The sequence below is a fragment of the Rhincodon typus genome, chromosome 9, assembly GCF_021869965.1.
Source record: "Rhincodon typus isolate 14 chromosome 9, sRhiTyp1.1, whole genome shotgun sequence".
Taxonomy (NCBI): domain Eukaryota; kingdom Metazoa; phylum Chordata; class Chondrichthyes; order Orectolobiformes; family Rhincodontidae; genus Rhincodon; species Rhincodon typus.
In genome coordinates, this window is record NC_063340.1 from 90,255,265 (window position 1) to 90,272,211 (window position 16,947).

The 16,947-nt window shown below is 44.1% G+C and overlaps 1 protein-coding gene across 1 annotated transcript in view; it reads left to right on the plus strand.

Annotated features, from left to right (window-relative positions):
* Positions 1 to 16,681, plus strand: part of LOC109931673 — a 19,885-nt gene extending 3,204 nt beyond the window's left edge. Inside the window, exons 3-9 of the mRNA XM_048601397.1 lie at positions 1,902 to 2,246; positions 8,306 to 8,456; positions 9,650 to 9,693; positions 10,301 to 10,374; positions 12,308 to 12,343; positions 13,556 to 13,598; positions 15,899 to 16,681. Coding sequence (XP_048457354.1) covers positions 1,902 to 2,246; positions 8,306 to 8,456; positions 9,650 to 9,693; positions 10,301 to 10,374; positions 12,308 to 12,343; positions 13,556 to 13,598; positions 15,899 to 15,924 — 719 coding nt within the window. The 3' untranslated portion in view covers positions 15,925 to 16,681. The remainder of the gene's footprint in view (positions 1 to 1,901; positions 2,247 to 8,305; positions 8,457 to 9,649; positions 9,694 to 10,300; positions 10,375 to 12,307; positions 12,344 to 13,555; positions 13,599 to 15,898) is intronic.
* Positions 16,682 to 16,947: the final 266 nt, after the last annotated feature.

Genomic DNA, 16,947 nt, shown 5'->3' on the forward strand with positions numbered 1-16,947 from the left:
GAGGAGATTTACCAGGATGTTGCCTGGTATGGAGGGAAGGTCTTATGTGGAAAGGCTGAGGGTCTTGAGGCTGTTTTCGTTAGAGAGAAGAAGGTTAAGAGGTGATTTGATAGAGACATACAAGATGATCAGATGATTAGATAGGGTGGACAGTGGGAGCCTTTTTCCTCAGATGGTGATGGCTAGCACGAGGGGACATAGCTTTAAATTGAAGGGTGATAGATATACGACAGATGTCAGAGGTAGGTTCTTTACTCAGAGAGTAGTAAGGGCGTGGAATGTCCTGCCTGCAAAAATAGTAGACTCGCCCACTTTAAGGGCATTTAAATGGTCATTGGATAAACATATGGATGATAATGGAATAGTTTAGGTTAGATGGGCTTCAGATTGGTTTCACAGGTCGGCGCAACATTGAGGGCCGAAGGGCCTGTACTGCGCTGTAATGTTCTATGTTCTGTGTTCTATGTTCTGTGTCCTGCACTGCTTTGCCATACCAAAATGCACACCTTACATTTATCGCAATTAAACTCCATCTGCCACTCCTTGGCCCATTGGCCCACCTGATCAAGGCCCAATTGCACTCCGAGATAACCTTCTTCATTGTCAATTATGTCACCAAAAAAATTTGTGTCATCTGCAAACTTGCTGACCATACCTCCTACATTCACACTTAAATCATTCTTACAGATGACAAAAAGCAATAGACCCACCATAGATCCTTGCGTCACAGGCTTCCTCACCACCTTCTGTCTCCTACCTTCAAGATAATTTTGTATCCAGTTGGCTAGGTGCCCCTGGACCCCAAGCGAACCTTGCTTACCAGGATACCATGCAGAACCTTGTCCAATGCCTTGCTGAAGCCCACATTGACAATGTCTACCATTCTGTCTTCATCAGTCTTCTTTCTCACCACCTCAAACAACTCAAGTTTTTAGTGGGACACAATTTTCCACACACAAAGACTCTTGACTATCTCTAATCAGTCCTTGCTTTTCTGAATGCATGTAAATCCTGTGCCTCAGAATCCCTTTCAACAACTTACCCCGGACTGACTTTAGGCTCACTGGTCTATCATTCCCTAACGTTTTGTTATCACCTTTCTTAAATAATGGCGCCACATTAGCCAACCTCCAGTTTTCTCAGTCACTTGACTGACTTGTTTGAGGAGGGTTTTGATGATAGTGGGTTTGAAGAGACTCTTGCTTCTGTGAGCTGTATCGTATAGGATGAAAGACAGTAAGGGAGAGTGTGGAGAAGAATTTTTTTATATTCATTCATGGGATGTGGGCATCACTGGCTGGCCAGCATTTTTTGCCCATCCCTAATTGAACAGATGGGTCATATGGGTCTGGAGTCACATGTAAGCCAGACCAGGTAAATATGACAGATTCCCTTTCCCTAATAGACATTAGTGACCTAGATGGGTTTTTCCGACAATTGATAATGGACTCATGGTCAACATTAGACTGTCAATTTTTATTACGTTCAAATTCCACCATCTGCCATGGCAGGATTTGAATCTGGGTCCCCAGAACATTACCTGGGTCTCTGGATTAACAGTCCAGCGATAATACCACTAGGCCATTGTCTCCCTATTAATAAACGGGGACTGAGTCGTTAGGAAATATGATGATGGTGTGGGGAGAAGACTGGGAAGATTCTGCAGTGACTGGGGATCAGGAAGGGAGACACAACAGGTTTGTGCATGAGGAGGACATGGCTGAACATCAGATCTTAATCTTTGAATTAAAGTAATCATGAGATTTTCAGATCAAGATGATTGATAACAGGTTGGGAGTTCACCCAAAGTAACATGAATGGCTATGCTTCTCATTAAGCATTTGAGATGTTTAACAGGCTTCAGACTAGTTTTAATTCATTCACACATTTTCTCTTAAAAGTTGCAAACCCTCCAATCCTTCTCCAGTCTCCGATCCTGGAACGTGTCACCGAGGGTCACACTGCTCGGTTACAGTGCACCATGAGGAACGCCGCAGTGACACACACCGATGTTCACTGGTACCGGGAGCGACCAGGGAATAACACGGAGTGGGTTTTAACACATGACGTGAGGAACATCAGACAATGGAGCCCAGGATTCACTGAGCGATTCCAGTCTTCCAGAGACTCCTCCAGTAACAGCTTCATTCTGACCATCACAAACGTGCAGCCCAGTGAAACTGGGGTCTACTACTGTAAAGTGTGGGGAGATATCAGTGGGAATGGAACCCAGCTGACTGTAACTGGTAGGTATATGAGAATTTGTTTTATGCAAAACAGCATCAAAATGGTGAAATCATCATCTTTACACTCCCCGTAGAGAGGAGCCAGGACTGGAGACTTGGGGTTTTGATGTTGTCAGCATATTTCTGCTCCATATTCCATGGAGCTGTTACTTCTCCCTCGGAGTATGACATTGTGGAATTCATCTTCTGTAACAATTTCACCTCAGGACAGAATTGATCAGCTTCTCAAACTCAATGGAAATACTTAAAAAGAATAATTCACATTGGCAGGTGGCCATTTATTGCCCATCCCTAGTTGCCCCTTGAGAGGATAGTGTTGAGCTGCCTTCTTGAACAGCTGCTGTCCAGGTGCTGTGGGTTGACCCACAATGCCCTTAGAGAGGGAATTCCAGGGTTTTGATCCAGCGACAGTGAAGGAACAACAATATATTTCCAAGTCAGGGTGGTGACTGGCTTGGAGAGGAACTTGCAAGAGGTGGTGTTCCCATTTATCTGCTGCCCTTATCCTTCCAGATGGATGTGTTCATGGGTTTGGAGGATGTTGCATCAGGAGCCTTGGTGAATTTCTGCAGTGTATCTTGTAGATGGTACACACTGCTGCTACTGAGTGTTGGTGGTGGAGAGTGTGGATGTGGTGGCAATTGAATGGGCTGCTTTGTTCTGGATAGTTTGCTATTATTCTGTCCTTTATGACATTTCTGAGTCATCTGTAAACTTAGAAATTATACCTCCTATACCCAAGTCAATGACAAATATTTATAATAAAAACAGAAATTGCTGGAGAAACTCAGCAGGTTTGGTAACATCTGCAGAGACAGAAACAAATGATAGAATCCCTACAGTGTGGAAACAGGCCATTTGGCCCAACAAGTCCACACTGCCCCTCCAAAGAGCATCCCACCCAGGCCCATTATCCCACCTCTGATTTCCCATGTCCAACCCACCTAACCATCCCTGGGCACAATGGGCAATTTAGCACAGCCAATCCACCTATCCTATATATCTTTGGACTGTGGGAGGAAACTGGAGCACCCAGACGAAACCCAAGCAGACACGGGGAGAATGTGCAAACTCCACACAGACAGTTGCCTGAGGCTTGAATTGAACCCAGGTCTGTGGTGCTGTGAGGCAGCAGTACTAACCACTGAGCCACCATGCCACCCCACAAAGTTAATGTTTCAAGCCCAAATTGACTTGTTCAGAATCCAAAACATTAACTGTTTTTTTTCTCCACACATACTGCCAGATGTATTAGGTTTTTCCATCACTTTCTGTTTTTATCTCAGTTTTCCATCACCCACAGCAATTTTCTTTTATGTATCTTTACAAACCTGGTCCTTGTCCCCTCTCCCTGTGAGCAGTGTGAAACATCGCTCTGAGTCTCCTGTTCAGTCCGATTATCCCTGCGGATGGGACACCATACAGTTCCAGCTCTCCATACACACGCCTTGCATCACTACAATGCAACTCCTTTGCAAATTATTCCCAGATTTGGAGATGTCTTATCCCAATTTTTCAATGTCATTTTGTTGCAGCAGCATGAAACGATGGAAGAATTAGATTGTTTATTCAGTAACACCTTTCACAACCTCAGAGGGTCCCAGCATAATTACAGCCAATGAGGTACATTTTAGTCAAGAGTGGAGAAAATACACAGAAAGATCCAACAAACAGCATTGTAATGAATAGTCCCATCCCTGAACACTGGCTGAACTCTTCTTTTGATGCTTGAATGATGCCCTGGGAATTTTTCACATCCTCCTGTAAGGACAGACTTGTTTTAATACCTCAGTCCGGTGCTGGCTGTTCCAAACTCAATGCCTCTGTGCTGCTCTGGATGGTCCCAATGTCTGCTCAAACCTCAGGAGGGGATGGGAATCCCATCACCTTCCACCTCAGAGACAGAGTACTCCCAATAAACCTCAGCTGACAGAGTGCACTCTGTTGTATGTTTCCGGTCCCTGACCTTAGAAAATAGTGCATTAAACAGCAGGTGATCATTAACCTTTTTAGATTTTACTCAGATTTGAAAGGCGGAGTATTATATTTCTTTGTGTAAATCTCCAGCCGTTTTTCACACACAGATCCATTGGCTGATCCAGTCCTCATTCAGTATCCAATGGTCAGCAAAATACCAGAGGGTGAAACTGTTGAGTTCCAGTGTGCCATGTACAATGCCAGTGTGATTGACACTGATGTACACTGGCACTACCAGCGACCTGGCAGCAACACGGAGTGGGTGATAAGCCAGTTTGTGAATGGCACCCTCAGCAAGGCCCAGGGTTTCCACGACCATGTTCATGTTTTCAGGAATGTCAGCAGGAACAGTTACATTCTGAGCCTTGTGAATGTGACTCTCAATGATAGTGCTGTGTACCACTGCAGTGTGTGGAGCTACATCTGTGGAGCAGGGAGCCAGCTCAATGTAACTGGTAGGGCAATGGCAGAGAATGCTGGTAGCCTCACAGATCTGACTGGGAACTGTTTTACCTTCACACAGTAGAGCAGACAGAAGGAATCTTGTAATTTCATCCAACATGCTTCATATCGGGGCATGAAATGGACAGTGGGTACGTTGGTTCCAGAGATAAAATGGAAGGGTTGAATCGTGGAAATATGAGAATGAGTCGATGCTTTTTCTATCATCTATAGGATGTGGGTGTGACAGGTCTAGACCAGCGTTTATTGCTCCTCTCTCATTACCGTTCAGTTCATGGCTGTGATCTGCCTCTCTGAATCTACAGGTTTAAAGCTTTGATATGATGAGAATGTTGCTCACCTGTTTCAGAGGGCAGTTTGGAGCTGGCCACAATTCTGGATTTATATACTGGTCAGACAAAAGATTACAGATTGCTGTCCATCAAAGATATTAGTGAATCTGATGTCTGCTTTAATTCAGTCATGAGACATGGGCATCACTTGCTGGGCCAGCATTTATTGCCTGTCTCTCGTTGCCCCTTGAGCAGGCAGTAGTGAGTTGCCTTGTTGAACCACTGCAGTCCATGTGATGTTGATAGACCACAATGCCCCTAGGGAAGGAATTCCAGGATTTTGACCCAGCAACACAGAAGAACAATGATATATTTCCAAGTCGGGATGATGAGTGGCTTGGAGGGGAACTTGCAGAGGGTGGTGGCTTCCCATGTATTTGCTGCCCTTGTCCTTCTAGATGGAAGTGGATGTGGATTTGGAAGGTCCTGTCTCAGGAACCATGGTGAATTTGTGCAGTGCACCTTATAGATAGTACGCACTGCTGAGACAGAGTGTTGGTGGTGGAGCGAGTGGACACTTAAGGTGGTGGATGGGATTATGAAGAAGTGAGCTGTGTTGTCTTGGATGCTGTTCAACTTCTTGAGTGATATTAAAAGCCTATTCATCCGAGTAAATACAATGTTTTCCATCGTACCCATGACGTGATCCTTGTGGATAGTGGACAGGCTTGGGGAAGTTAGGAGGTGAGATTTTCCTTGGAAGCTCCCCAGCCTTTCACCTGTTCTTGTCGCCACTGTTTGTTTTTTTTTATAATCCTTCTTCAAATCCGTTATGAAGAAAAATTTGGTCTTGAAACGTCAACTCTGAATCTCTGCCCACTGATGCTGCCAGTCTTGTTGAATTTCTCCAGAACTTTCTGTTTGATTTCAGATTTCTGGAAATCCATGGTATTTTGCTTTTACCAACATGATTAAGAGCCCATGCACCTATTGGTGGCATGTTGTCTAGCATTGCTACCCCACTGCCGCATGGACCCGTTTCGATTCTACTCTCGAGCGGACTGTTTGTGTGGAGTTTGCACATTGTGTCCATGTCTGCATGGCCTTTCTTCAGATACTCCAGTTTCCTCCCACAGTAAAAGATGTGCAGGTTAGGTGTAATGGTCATGCCAAATTGCCCATAGTGTCCAGGGATATGCAGGATAGTTGGATTAGCCATGGAAAATGCAAGTTCACAGGAATTGGGTAGGGGGTAGGTCTGGGTTGGATGCTCTTTGGAGGGTCGGTGTACACTTGGTGGGCTGAATGGCCTCCTTCCATACTACAAGGGTTCTCTGCTTCTAAAGGCTGAGACAGTTAAAAAGTTAATTTCCTTAGCTCCAGGACAATGCAGGATCTGTGCTCCAGACAGGGGATAACACAATACCTGACATGGTTTGATGCTTTGGGTGCAGGTATTTTTTTGAAATGTGAACTGTATAAGCATCTGGCTGGGAGCAGCCATGTTATGTGGACATCCCAGGAGGTAGCTGTGAGGACAGCTCCCGGCATTGAGCTGAGTTAGTTGTGAACGTGAACTCTGTTTCTCTCTCCACAGGCACAGCCAGACCTGCTGAGTTTCTCCAGCATTCCCTGTTTATACCTCACATACTTTCAGGTTTTTGATGATACAGGAAGAGATAGTCAGACCTTTAGGGATGGTACTGCCAATGAGTTTCTGTTTACCTTTCAGAAAGTTCACTGACTTTCAAAACTATTCTTGTCGTTTTTCCTCAGATAATTACAGAGAGATTCCAATTGCAGGTGAATCGGTAAAGGAAGTCATGTGACTTATGGGAGCCATTTTGTAAGATTCTGCATTTGCATTTTAAAGACAGATTAGTTTTCTTTTAAATTGTTTAGTTTTATTTCTGTGCATTCATGACAAGATAATGCATGCTGACTGACTTTTCAACTGAAATATTGAGGACAATTTTCAGATTGCAGTCTAGTTTGTACATTGTTTATGTTCTTGCCTTAACGTTGCAAATACCCCAGTCCTTCTCCAATCTCCGAGCCTGGAAAGTGTCACTGAGGGTCACACTGCCCGGTTACAGTGCACCATGAGGAATGCTGCAGTGACACACACCAATGTTCACTGGTACTGGGAGCAACCGGGGAGCAACGCGAAGTTTGTTTCAGCACATGACGTGAGGAACATCACACAATGGAGCCCAGGATTCACTGAGTGATTCCAGTCTTCCAGAGACCCCTCCAATAACAGCTTCATTCTGACCAACACAAATGTGCAGCCCAGTGACATTGGGGTCTATTACTGTAAAGTGTGGGGAGATATCAATGGGAATAGAACCCAGCTGACAGTAAGCGATAAGTATATGAGAGTTCGTTTTATACAAAACAGCATCAGAACAGTGAACTCAGTAACTGTACACACAGCAAAGAAGAGACAGGACTGGAGACATGGGGTTGTGTTGTCAGCATATCTCTGACCTATTTTCCATGGAGCTGTGACTCCTCCCTCAGAACATGAGATTGTGGAATTCATCTTCTGGAAATATTTCACCTCGGAACAGAATCAACCAGTTTCTCAAACTCACTGGATTTTTTTTTTAAAAATCGATTCACTTGTGTCATGTGGGCATTTATTGCCCACCCTAGTTACCCCTTGAGAAGGTGGTGGTGAGCTGCCTTCTTGAACCGCTGCAGTCCATGTGCTGTTGCTTGATCCACAATGTCCTTAGGGAGGGAAATCAAGGATTTTGACCCGTAACAATGAAAGAATGATGATATATTTCCAAGTGAGGATGGGGAATGTCTTGGCAGGGAACTTTCAGGAGGGTGTTCTCATCTCTCTGCTGCCCTTGTCCTTCTATATGGAGGAGGTTGTTTGTTTGGAAGGTGCTGTCTGATGACCTTTGGTGAATTTCTGCACTGCATCTTGTAGATTGTATACACTGCTGCTACTGAGTATTGGTGGCGGAGGGAGTGAACGTTTATGGCTTTGGTGCCAATAAATTGGGCTACATTGCAGTGTATCTTGTAGATAGGACACAGTAGGACATCGGTAGTGGAGGGAGTGGATGCTTGTGGGTGTGGTACTAATTGCGTGAGCTACATTCTCCTGGATGTTGTTGAGCTTCTTGAGTGGTGTCGGAACTGCATCCGTCCAGGCAAGTGGGGAATATTCCATCACACACTCCTGACTTGTGCCTTGTCGGTATTCGACAGGCTTTAGGGAGTCAGGAGGGGAGTTACTATCCTGAGGAACCCAAAATTAATGTTATTGATAATCTTGGACATTGCTCACATTGAAATGACTCTTGTGTGTACCATTCTCATATTTTACAGAAGAACCTTCCCATGGTATTCCCCAGACTTCGGATCCCATTTTAATCATTGGCACCATTCTGGGCTTAGCTGTCTTGATCTGCCTTGTCCTGCTCATAGTTTTCCTTCGGAAACAAAAGCTGTGCTCCTCAGTAAAGGACTCCACACAAGGGTAAATCCCATTTCATCTTGGGTTTGATTCTATTACTGCACAGTTATTGTTTTTGACTTTGGGGTGATTGTTTTTAGTGAGTGCTGATATTCCCACTGCACTGTACAGATCCATTGTAAATGGTGGATCAGTGACTGTCGAGACCATCCCACACATCCAGATGCATAATCATTGCCGGTTTGCTCCTTCTCTGGTATCACATGTGCTCCAGTGCCAGGCCGCAGGCTCCTGCTGGTCACAGTCAGAAAGCTTTGAATGGATCAAGCAATAGACATCACCTGCAGGATCCCCAGTAGGTACCGGATCATTACCCACCGAGCCCAGTGTCAGGGTTTGCCTTAGTGCCGGTGGGTCACTGGCAACACAGCACTTCCGGCTGGGAAGGCCAAGGGAGTGCCAGACTTCAGTTTGGTCTGACACTCCATTCGGCCCAACAGCCTGTGCTGGTCTTTCATTTCCACATCAGCAGAAAACCCAAATCACATTTCCCTGCCCTGTGCCCCCATCGATTCAGTCCCCTTTATCCTTCCACCCCTCTCCAATCAAATCCTGAATATTAACATTGATTCTACACCTGCCATTAGTCTGGAGTGAATCCCAGAGCCTCCCCACCCTCTGGGTGAAGGGATTTACTGAGACTCTGGATTTGATATTTTCTGTTGTAGGTTGTATCCATGATCCCTCATTCTTCACCCCCTCAATGGCCTGTTTCCATCTTGTTGATTGTCCCTTTAAAGGGTTTTTCTTACTTTGATCATAGCCCTGCAGTCTGAGTCCTTCCAATGATATAAAGACAAACTGAAGTCTTTCTTTGTGTTGGTATTTGTTTATTCTGCACAGCATCCCAGTGAGTTAATGCCGTTCTCTCCCTCAGTATTTTCTCAGACTCAACCAGCTGAAAGTGCAGCAAATTTCTTAAAGCAATCTCTCCCTTCCACAGTCAGATACAACTACAACTTGGTCTAATTTCACAGCATACCCTCTGGTTTTGGTCAAATTCTTTTTTTTGTTGTTTGCACAAATTCTGCTCCTTTTAGCAAATGATCCAAGTTTCAAGATCATCCTATTGTCTTTAAGCTGGTCTCAGAAGTCCGTGGTTCAAAATGTTAACTCCATGAGCACTGAGGCTGTGAAAGTTATGGCATTGTTCTGTCGTAAATGTGCAATAATTGCAATGTGTGGAATTTATTTAGGAGCCCTGGTGAGGACCAGAATGCTGTGTATGAAACAGTAAATGGTAAGCAAACTAATTTAATCATTATCGCAACATTTAGCAGGAATTACTTGCTGTTCCAAATATCCCTTTTACACAGTTAGATTCCTGCTGTGATTAATAAGCTAATGGTTAGAGCAGGTCATTTGTCTGATGAACACAACTGACCACGAAAGGTGGTGAACCCACAACCAACAGAAGGAAGGTGATAGGATTCTCCTGGGGTTTTAGCTACAGCTTGTAACTGCCCCTCAGGATGGCAATGCCGCAACAAGTAGATCCGAAAATAGATGGACCTTCAGACACAGAAACAGCATCCTGTAGTCCACCAGCCGACAGAGACAAACCTTTTCAGAACCATTCCTCAAATCAACGAATGTTTACAGGGGATCAAATGGAGTTTTCAAGGTGATGAGAGGTTTTGATTTAGTGAATAGGGAAAAGATATTATTTGTCACATTTGTGACAATAATCTGAGATCAGGGATTTATATTCATTGCAGAAAGTATTCTGATCCCAGCTGAGGACACCGCATGACAAATTTGATCAGAATAATGTGGTCTTTATCGGGAAAGATTCTTAAACAGTATACCAGCTGCCTGGTCATGACATTTAATTATTTGTCTCACAGACTCATTGACAGCAACTGGTGATCAGCATCTACCTGGAGCTTACGGAATCCCTCCTTCAACAGGACACAGAAAGGTGAGCTTCAGTTTCTTTTACTGTACATGTTCCTGGAACAGGAAACAGGCCAGCGGAGGAGCTGGTGTCATTGTCAATTTATGATTTTAAATCAGTTTCTCTTGCGCAGTCAACCTTTCATCTTAAGCCCCTTGTTACACCTCACTGGGGTAAGACCTGAAAATTGAGCCCAGCTGTTTCTGGAGTTGTCACAAATTTTTTTGGTTTTATAATCCCCTGTTTCCCTGTCTTTCAGACCCAGGTTGACAGAAAGCAGAGACCACATTTCTCTCCTTAACAAGAGTTCTTGTTTATTACAAAGAAATAGAATCTAGTTACAAGGAAACAAAGATGAGCTATTTACATATAACTCTTCCCAGTTAAAACTTGTACCCTCTCATAAACCCCCCCTTTCCCATATACAGTCTCACATACACAGACAAAGCATGGGTATTAGGGACAGCAGGAAAGACTGGGAAGAGGTTCAGAATGCCCTGTCTGTAGGGTTTTCTGAGATGATTCTTGTGCTACTCTGACACTGGTTCTCAATTGTCCTTCTCTAGATGCTTTCACTTGTTTATAGGAGGCACAGGGGTCTGATTCACACTTATAGCAGCTCTCTGACTGATTCATTAAAAGTTGCAGTTTACAGGAACTGCTGAAGAAGAAATCAGCTGGCTTTCTTCAGGCTTAAAGTGCTTCTCCCTACGGAGAACAGAGAGACAGCTCCTGTGCTGGTGGAGATCTGTTAGCTTCACTATATCTTGTTCACACTCCTAAAGTTGTTCAGTTCCCTTTGAACCACTCACATAGAGGCAGGAGGCCTCTATTATCAATAACTGGTCATGGGTTCACAGACGAATCAACGACGTGTTGCTGGTTTCATTTCCATTTTTACATACCTTCAATTACTCACCCACTCCCTCTGACCCATCTCGGTCCATCTAGGGTAGAAGTGACCTGTATATGAAGACAGGTTGCACCTGAATTGGAGGGAAGACAATATCCTGGTGAGGGATTAGCTGGTTAGAATGCCATTTTTACATACCCTCCTGCCCCATCCTATCTCTCTGTCCCCCTAGTCCCGTCTGCACCCTCCAACTCCATCTGCTCTATAAACCCTCTCTCACTACTGCCCCAACAGGCAGCTGTGTTAACAGTACTTAAGCGGAAGGTCAGGTAACTTGATTTCAAAAAATGCAGCAACTCCTCAACAGTCCTTGGTTTGTAGAACAGTTAATTTCCAATTTCAATCCACAATCAAAAATTACAAAAAAATACATTTTCATTCCCTGACAGTTCATATCTCTAGTTTGTTACCCCCTGGCATAGGGAGAGACCAGGAGAACTGATCCCAGAACTCTACATAATCTCACACACACTCATTAGGGGCTATTGGATAGCAGCTTAGCATGGTTCATCTTCAGTTCTGAGAAAGTGTCACCGGGCCTGAAACATTAACTCTGATGTTTTCTTCACAAATGCTGCCAGATCTGCTGAGCTTTCAGCAACTTCTGCTTTTGTCCCTGAATTACAGCATCCACAGTTCTTTCAATTTTTATGGCTCATCTCCAATTTGCCCTCATGGTGGCCACTGATTGATCCTTCAACAGGGAAAAAACACTCAAATTGGCAAATGAGATGAACTGGTCAAGTTTGCCTTGTGTAATTCAACATGAGGGCTCAGTCTGACTGGGATGTTCAGTTCTAAATATTCCTTGTTTTGTTCCTGATTTTCTCTCTGGGATCTGCTTCTCTCTGGGAACCCTATTCCTCTTCCACTCGGCTGTACCGTCAGCTGCCCACAGTTATGATTCAGAAACTAGTTGGTAAATCAGCCACTTTCATGAAAATAGAAATGTTTCAAGACAATAATTCCTGACTCTGTCTAATCAGCATTCTGTCATCTCTTATCTCATGATGATTATTGATCATTGTTTCCATCTTATTACAGAATGTGAAAGATTCTCCAGCAGATACCACATACATGGTAAATATCTCGCACTGCAATTACCATCTGGGTTTTACAAAATTCATGCTATTTCCAATGAGTCCTCTTTCTGAGTTTCCGTTGTCCCATCATCGAACTGACATTTCCAATCACCAATCACCACCAGTGGGAATGGGTTCAGTAACTGGTGAAGAAGATTGTCCACCATGCTGAATTCCCAACTCGATTACTGGGATCTTTCTGTTCAGGTCTCATTACTGTCTCCACTCTCTTCATTCTTTCCAATCTTCATTCTTTTCCAATCCCAGGTTCAGACCACCACCCCCTGAGCCCCTCCTGGACCTCTCAATTTCAAGTTTCATCATTTGCCATTAGGCTACACTGCTATCCCATCCTCCCTCATGCCCAATCCTCTGGACTCCTCAGTCAGTGCCGACCACAGGAGCCAGTTGGGGTCATCACTGCATTCCACAATTCTCAGAAAGAAAGAGCATTTTCCATTTATATCAGTCCTCTCACAACCTCAGCACGGTCTGGGAGCCTTCACACTGAGTGAAGTGCTTTTGAAGTGAGGTCACTGTTATCAGAAAGAGAGGAACCAACTTAAACGCAGCAAGGTCACTGGGATAACAATGCTGCTTTGGAATATGAGAACATAAGAAATAGGAGCAAGTGTAAAGCCGACAGCTCCTCCAAGCTGCTTCACTATTCAATAAAACTCTGGTGGATAATCTAACCCAATTCCACTTTCCCACTTGTTCCTCATTTCCGGGAAATTCTTGGAGAGTCCAGGGATCTGTCCATTTCAACCTGAAATGTTCTTGTCAACTCTTTTGTGGAGAGAATTCCAAAGGTTAACTACCCTTTGAGGAAAGAAATTTCTTCTAAAAAGATCATCTGTCCAGCTGATCAAGAAGACCGGGCTTCAGTTTGATATCTGATTGAAAAGCCTGTCCTGCTGACACTGCTGCACTGCTTCTGTCCTGCACTGAGGGACCAGCCTGGATGGTATGATCAAATCTCGGGACTCGGCTTTCAATCCAAAATCTCCAGCCTGAAAAGCAAATGTTTTTCTGCTGAGCTAACACTCATGAATGAAGTAAGCTGTTAACATGGATCTGGTTCCAGTGAGCGAAATCCCTTTTGCCCATAAGCAGTAAATACAGTTAGAATGTGAAATAATTCTACATAAACTATCATTGTGTCCATGTTATACATCACAGCTTTTAACATTTCTCTTTTCCCTGTTAGACATTGCAGCTACAGGACTGTTCTACTTACAGTGAGCTTAAAGGTATGCTTCAAATTTTGCTTCCAACAGGGTATTTTACCTGATGCAGCAATGTTTATGCTACCTCCTATAACATGAGAATCTGGGTATGGGGATTGTGTTACTAATGAGTCTAAAAGCTACCACTATGTACAACTACTTAAGAAATGGAGGAGGCTCCCATTATATACAAACATGACCTTCCTCAGGTATGTCAGCATCTGGGCTAACATTATGTGGAGGGGCTGGACAAAGTCAGAAGCCTCACATAACCAGGTTATAGTCCATTCAGAGACAGTAGGAACTGCAGATGCTGGAGAATCTGAGATAACAAGGTGTAGAGCTGGATGAACACAGCAGGCCAAGCAGCATCAAAGAATCATAGAAACCCTACGGTGTGGAAACAGGCCCTTCGGCCCAACAAGTCCACACCGAACCTCAGAGCATCCCACCCAGACCCATCCCCCTATAACCCACCTAATCTACACCTCCCTGAGCACTATGGGCAATTTAGCATGGCTAATCCACCTAACCTGCACATCTTTGGACTATGGGAGGAAACCAGAGCATCTGGAGGAAACCCACGCAGACACAGGGAGAATGTGCAAACTCCACACAGACAGTTGCCTGAGGCTGGAATCAAACCCGGGTCCCTGGCGCTGTGAGGCAGCAGTGCTATCCACTGTGCCACCGCACAGAAGAAGGGTCCAGACTCGAAACGTCAGCTTTCCTGCTCCTCTGATGCTGCTTGGCCTGCTGTGTTCATCCAGCTCTACACCTTGTTATCTCAGGTTATAGTCCAACAGGTTTATTTAAAATCACAAGTTTGTGGAGCAAAGCCCCTTTGTCATTTGATATACCTGTTGGACTATAACCTGATGTCATGTGACTTCTGACTTTGGGCTAACCTTAGCGATTGGGTTACACAGAGCAGGATTATTTCCAGTAGTGTCTCATGCTTCATGTGGTCTGATGCAAGATGGAGTCTGAGATCTTTCTACTCTCAGGTCACAGGCTGTGAAGCAGTGCTGATATGATCGTCATGTAGAATCATAGAATCATGTTGTAACTGTACCTGCACATATCACTTCATCTGGCAGTTCATTCCACATACAAATCACCCTCTTTGTCAAAAAGTTGTCCTTCAGATCCCTTTTAAATCTCTCTCCTCTCACTTTAAAATATGCCCCATAGTTTTGAATTCACCTTCCCTCGGGAATCGACTTTTGCTATTCTCCTTATCTATCTCCTAATCTTCTACACCGCACTCAGATATTACACCACCACCCCCGCCATTCCCCATGACCTTCTCTGCTCCAAAGAAAACAAACCGACCTTACCCAGCCCCTCTTCACAACTAAACTGTTCCATCCCAGGCAATATCCTGGTGAATCTCCTCTGCACCCCCTCCAGTGCAATCACATCTTTCCAATACTGTGGAACCAGAACTGCACACAGTACTCCAGCTGTGGCCTGACCCAAATTCCTGTTCACCTGCCAGCTCTTATAATCCGTGCCTCGACTGATAAAAGCATATGCCCCATATGCCTTTGCAATGACCTTATTAATCTGTTGTGCTCTCTTCAGGGATCTGTGGATAAGTTTTCCAAGATCCTTCAGTACCCCTGAGATTCCTTGTGTCCTGCCATTCATTGAGTCCTCCATGTCTCATAAAGCTCCCCTGACCCACTGACTGTGAGACTGAACACAATAACCAATGAGGTGGAATTAAAAACCCAGCCTGGTTGATGGTCATCAATAACCTTTCAGTTAATTAACATATCTGTCAGGGAGGGAAACCTATTGGTTAAACCTGGGCTGGTCTACATGTGACTCCAGACTCACAGCAATGTGATTAACTCCAAACAACCCTTTGAAATAGCATCAACAAGACGGTTAGTTCAAGGGACAACTAGAGATGGGCAGTGAACAAATAAAACATAAACCTTCACTCAGCATGGCCTTGGAGCAGTAACCCTGTGTTTATTGTAATAATTCTGAGGATGTGGTTGTGGCTGTCTGGCATGGACTAGTTGTACTGAAGGGTCTATTTCTGTGCTGTATGACTGTATGGGGAATGGGAATAATGGAAAATTTTCCCTTCATAGTCCTGACATGTTAAGACCAACTGCAGCCTGGACTGTCATTATGTCTGGGATACACACGTTCACCAATGGCTCGTGAAAAAGACTGAGACCTTTCAGACAGGAATGATTGAATTACTTCCTGGAGAAACACAGAACATTTGAAATCATCCTTTGTTGTTGCATTTGTTGAAATATAAGTTTTGGAAATAATTAATGTTTTTGATTTTGTTTGGGCAGGCTCTAAGCAAACTCCCAAAACCTAACCTACAGAAGCAATCCTTCTGTGCAATGCATAGTTCCTCAAACGTAAGGATTATCAGATACTGAATGCAGGGCATCTTCCCAGAATGCTTCACTGTGACGCTGACTGCAGGACATCCTTCCCAGAATGCTTACCATCATGCCGACTGCAGGACAATCTTCCCCACCATGCATACTCGTTGATATAGATTGTAAATAGTTGAGACTTCAGCAGTAAACCTGCGACAATCTTTTTGATTCTCACCCTGTCTGACCTAATGTGACTCCAGAAGCACAGTTTAAAATAATTAACTCATATCTCCCCTCTGAGCACTTTGGTGTGGGCCAATAAGTGCTGCCTAGCCAGTGATACCCAATATCCATGAACAAATGAAAGGAAACCTTCACTAATCACAGCCTAAAAATGAGTCATTTATGCGCGGTCTCTGCTGTTGTGGATCCATCCTCCCTTCATGAAAGCATGATCCTCCCCATAACATGAGCTATTATTGTACCGTGTAACCTTTGATGTGTTTTGGAAATACAAAAGTGGATCCAATGGACCACACTGCAACGGGTGATAGTTCCTCATCACCTCTGCAATTGGACAGTGTTATAGACTGTGGGCACTGTCCTGTGTCTGTGTGTAACACCTGGCCCCTTGTTTGTACTTTTAATTGAAAATGACAATTGTATTTTTATTACTTATCCATGTACAGACTGGATATAAATGTCTCTCTTTGCTACATAAAGAATATTTTGGATTGACTTTATTTTAAACCGTCTCCAAACACCGTGTGTAATTTATTTAACTGCAATGAGGCAGGTTTGATCAGACCGACATCAGCAATTTCAAGGACAGATTAAAAAACACAAGTCAAAGGGAAGGTCACTCAATGACCCTGAACCAGTCCCTCCTCTGATTGAACATGCTGCTAAAGGCTTTCTTGGTCAGGCTTTGGGGAAACAATGACAGCGTCCCCTCGAATTAGCATATTCACCACTTTTTATCTGAGTGTTTCTGGAATTTTCTGTCCACACGTTAA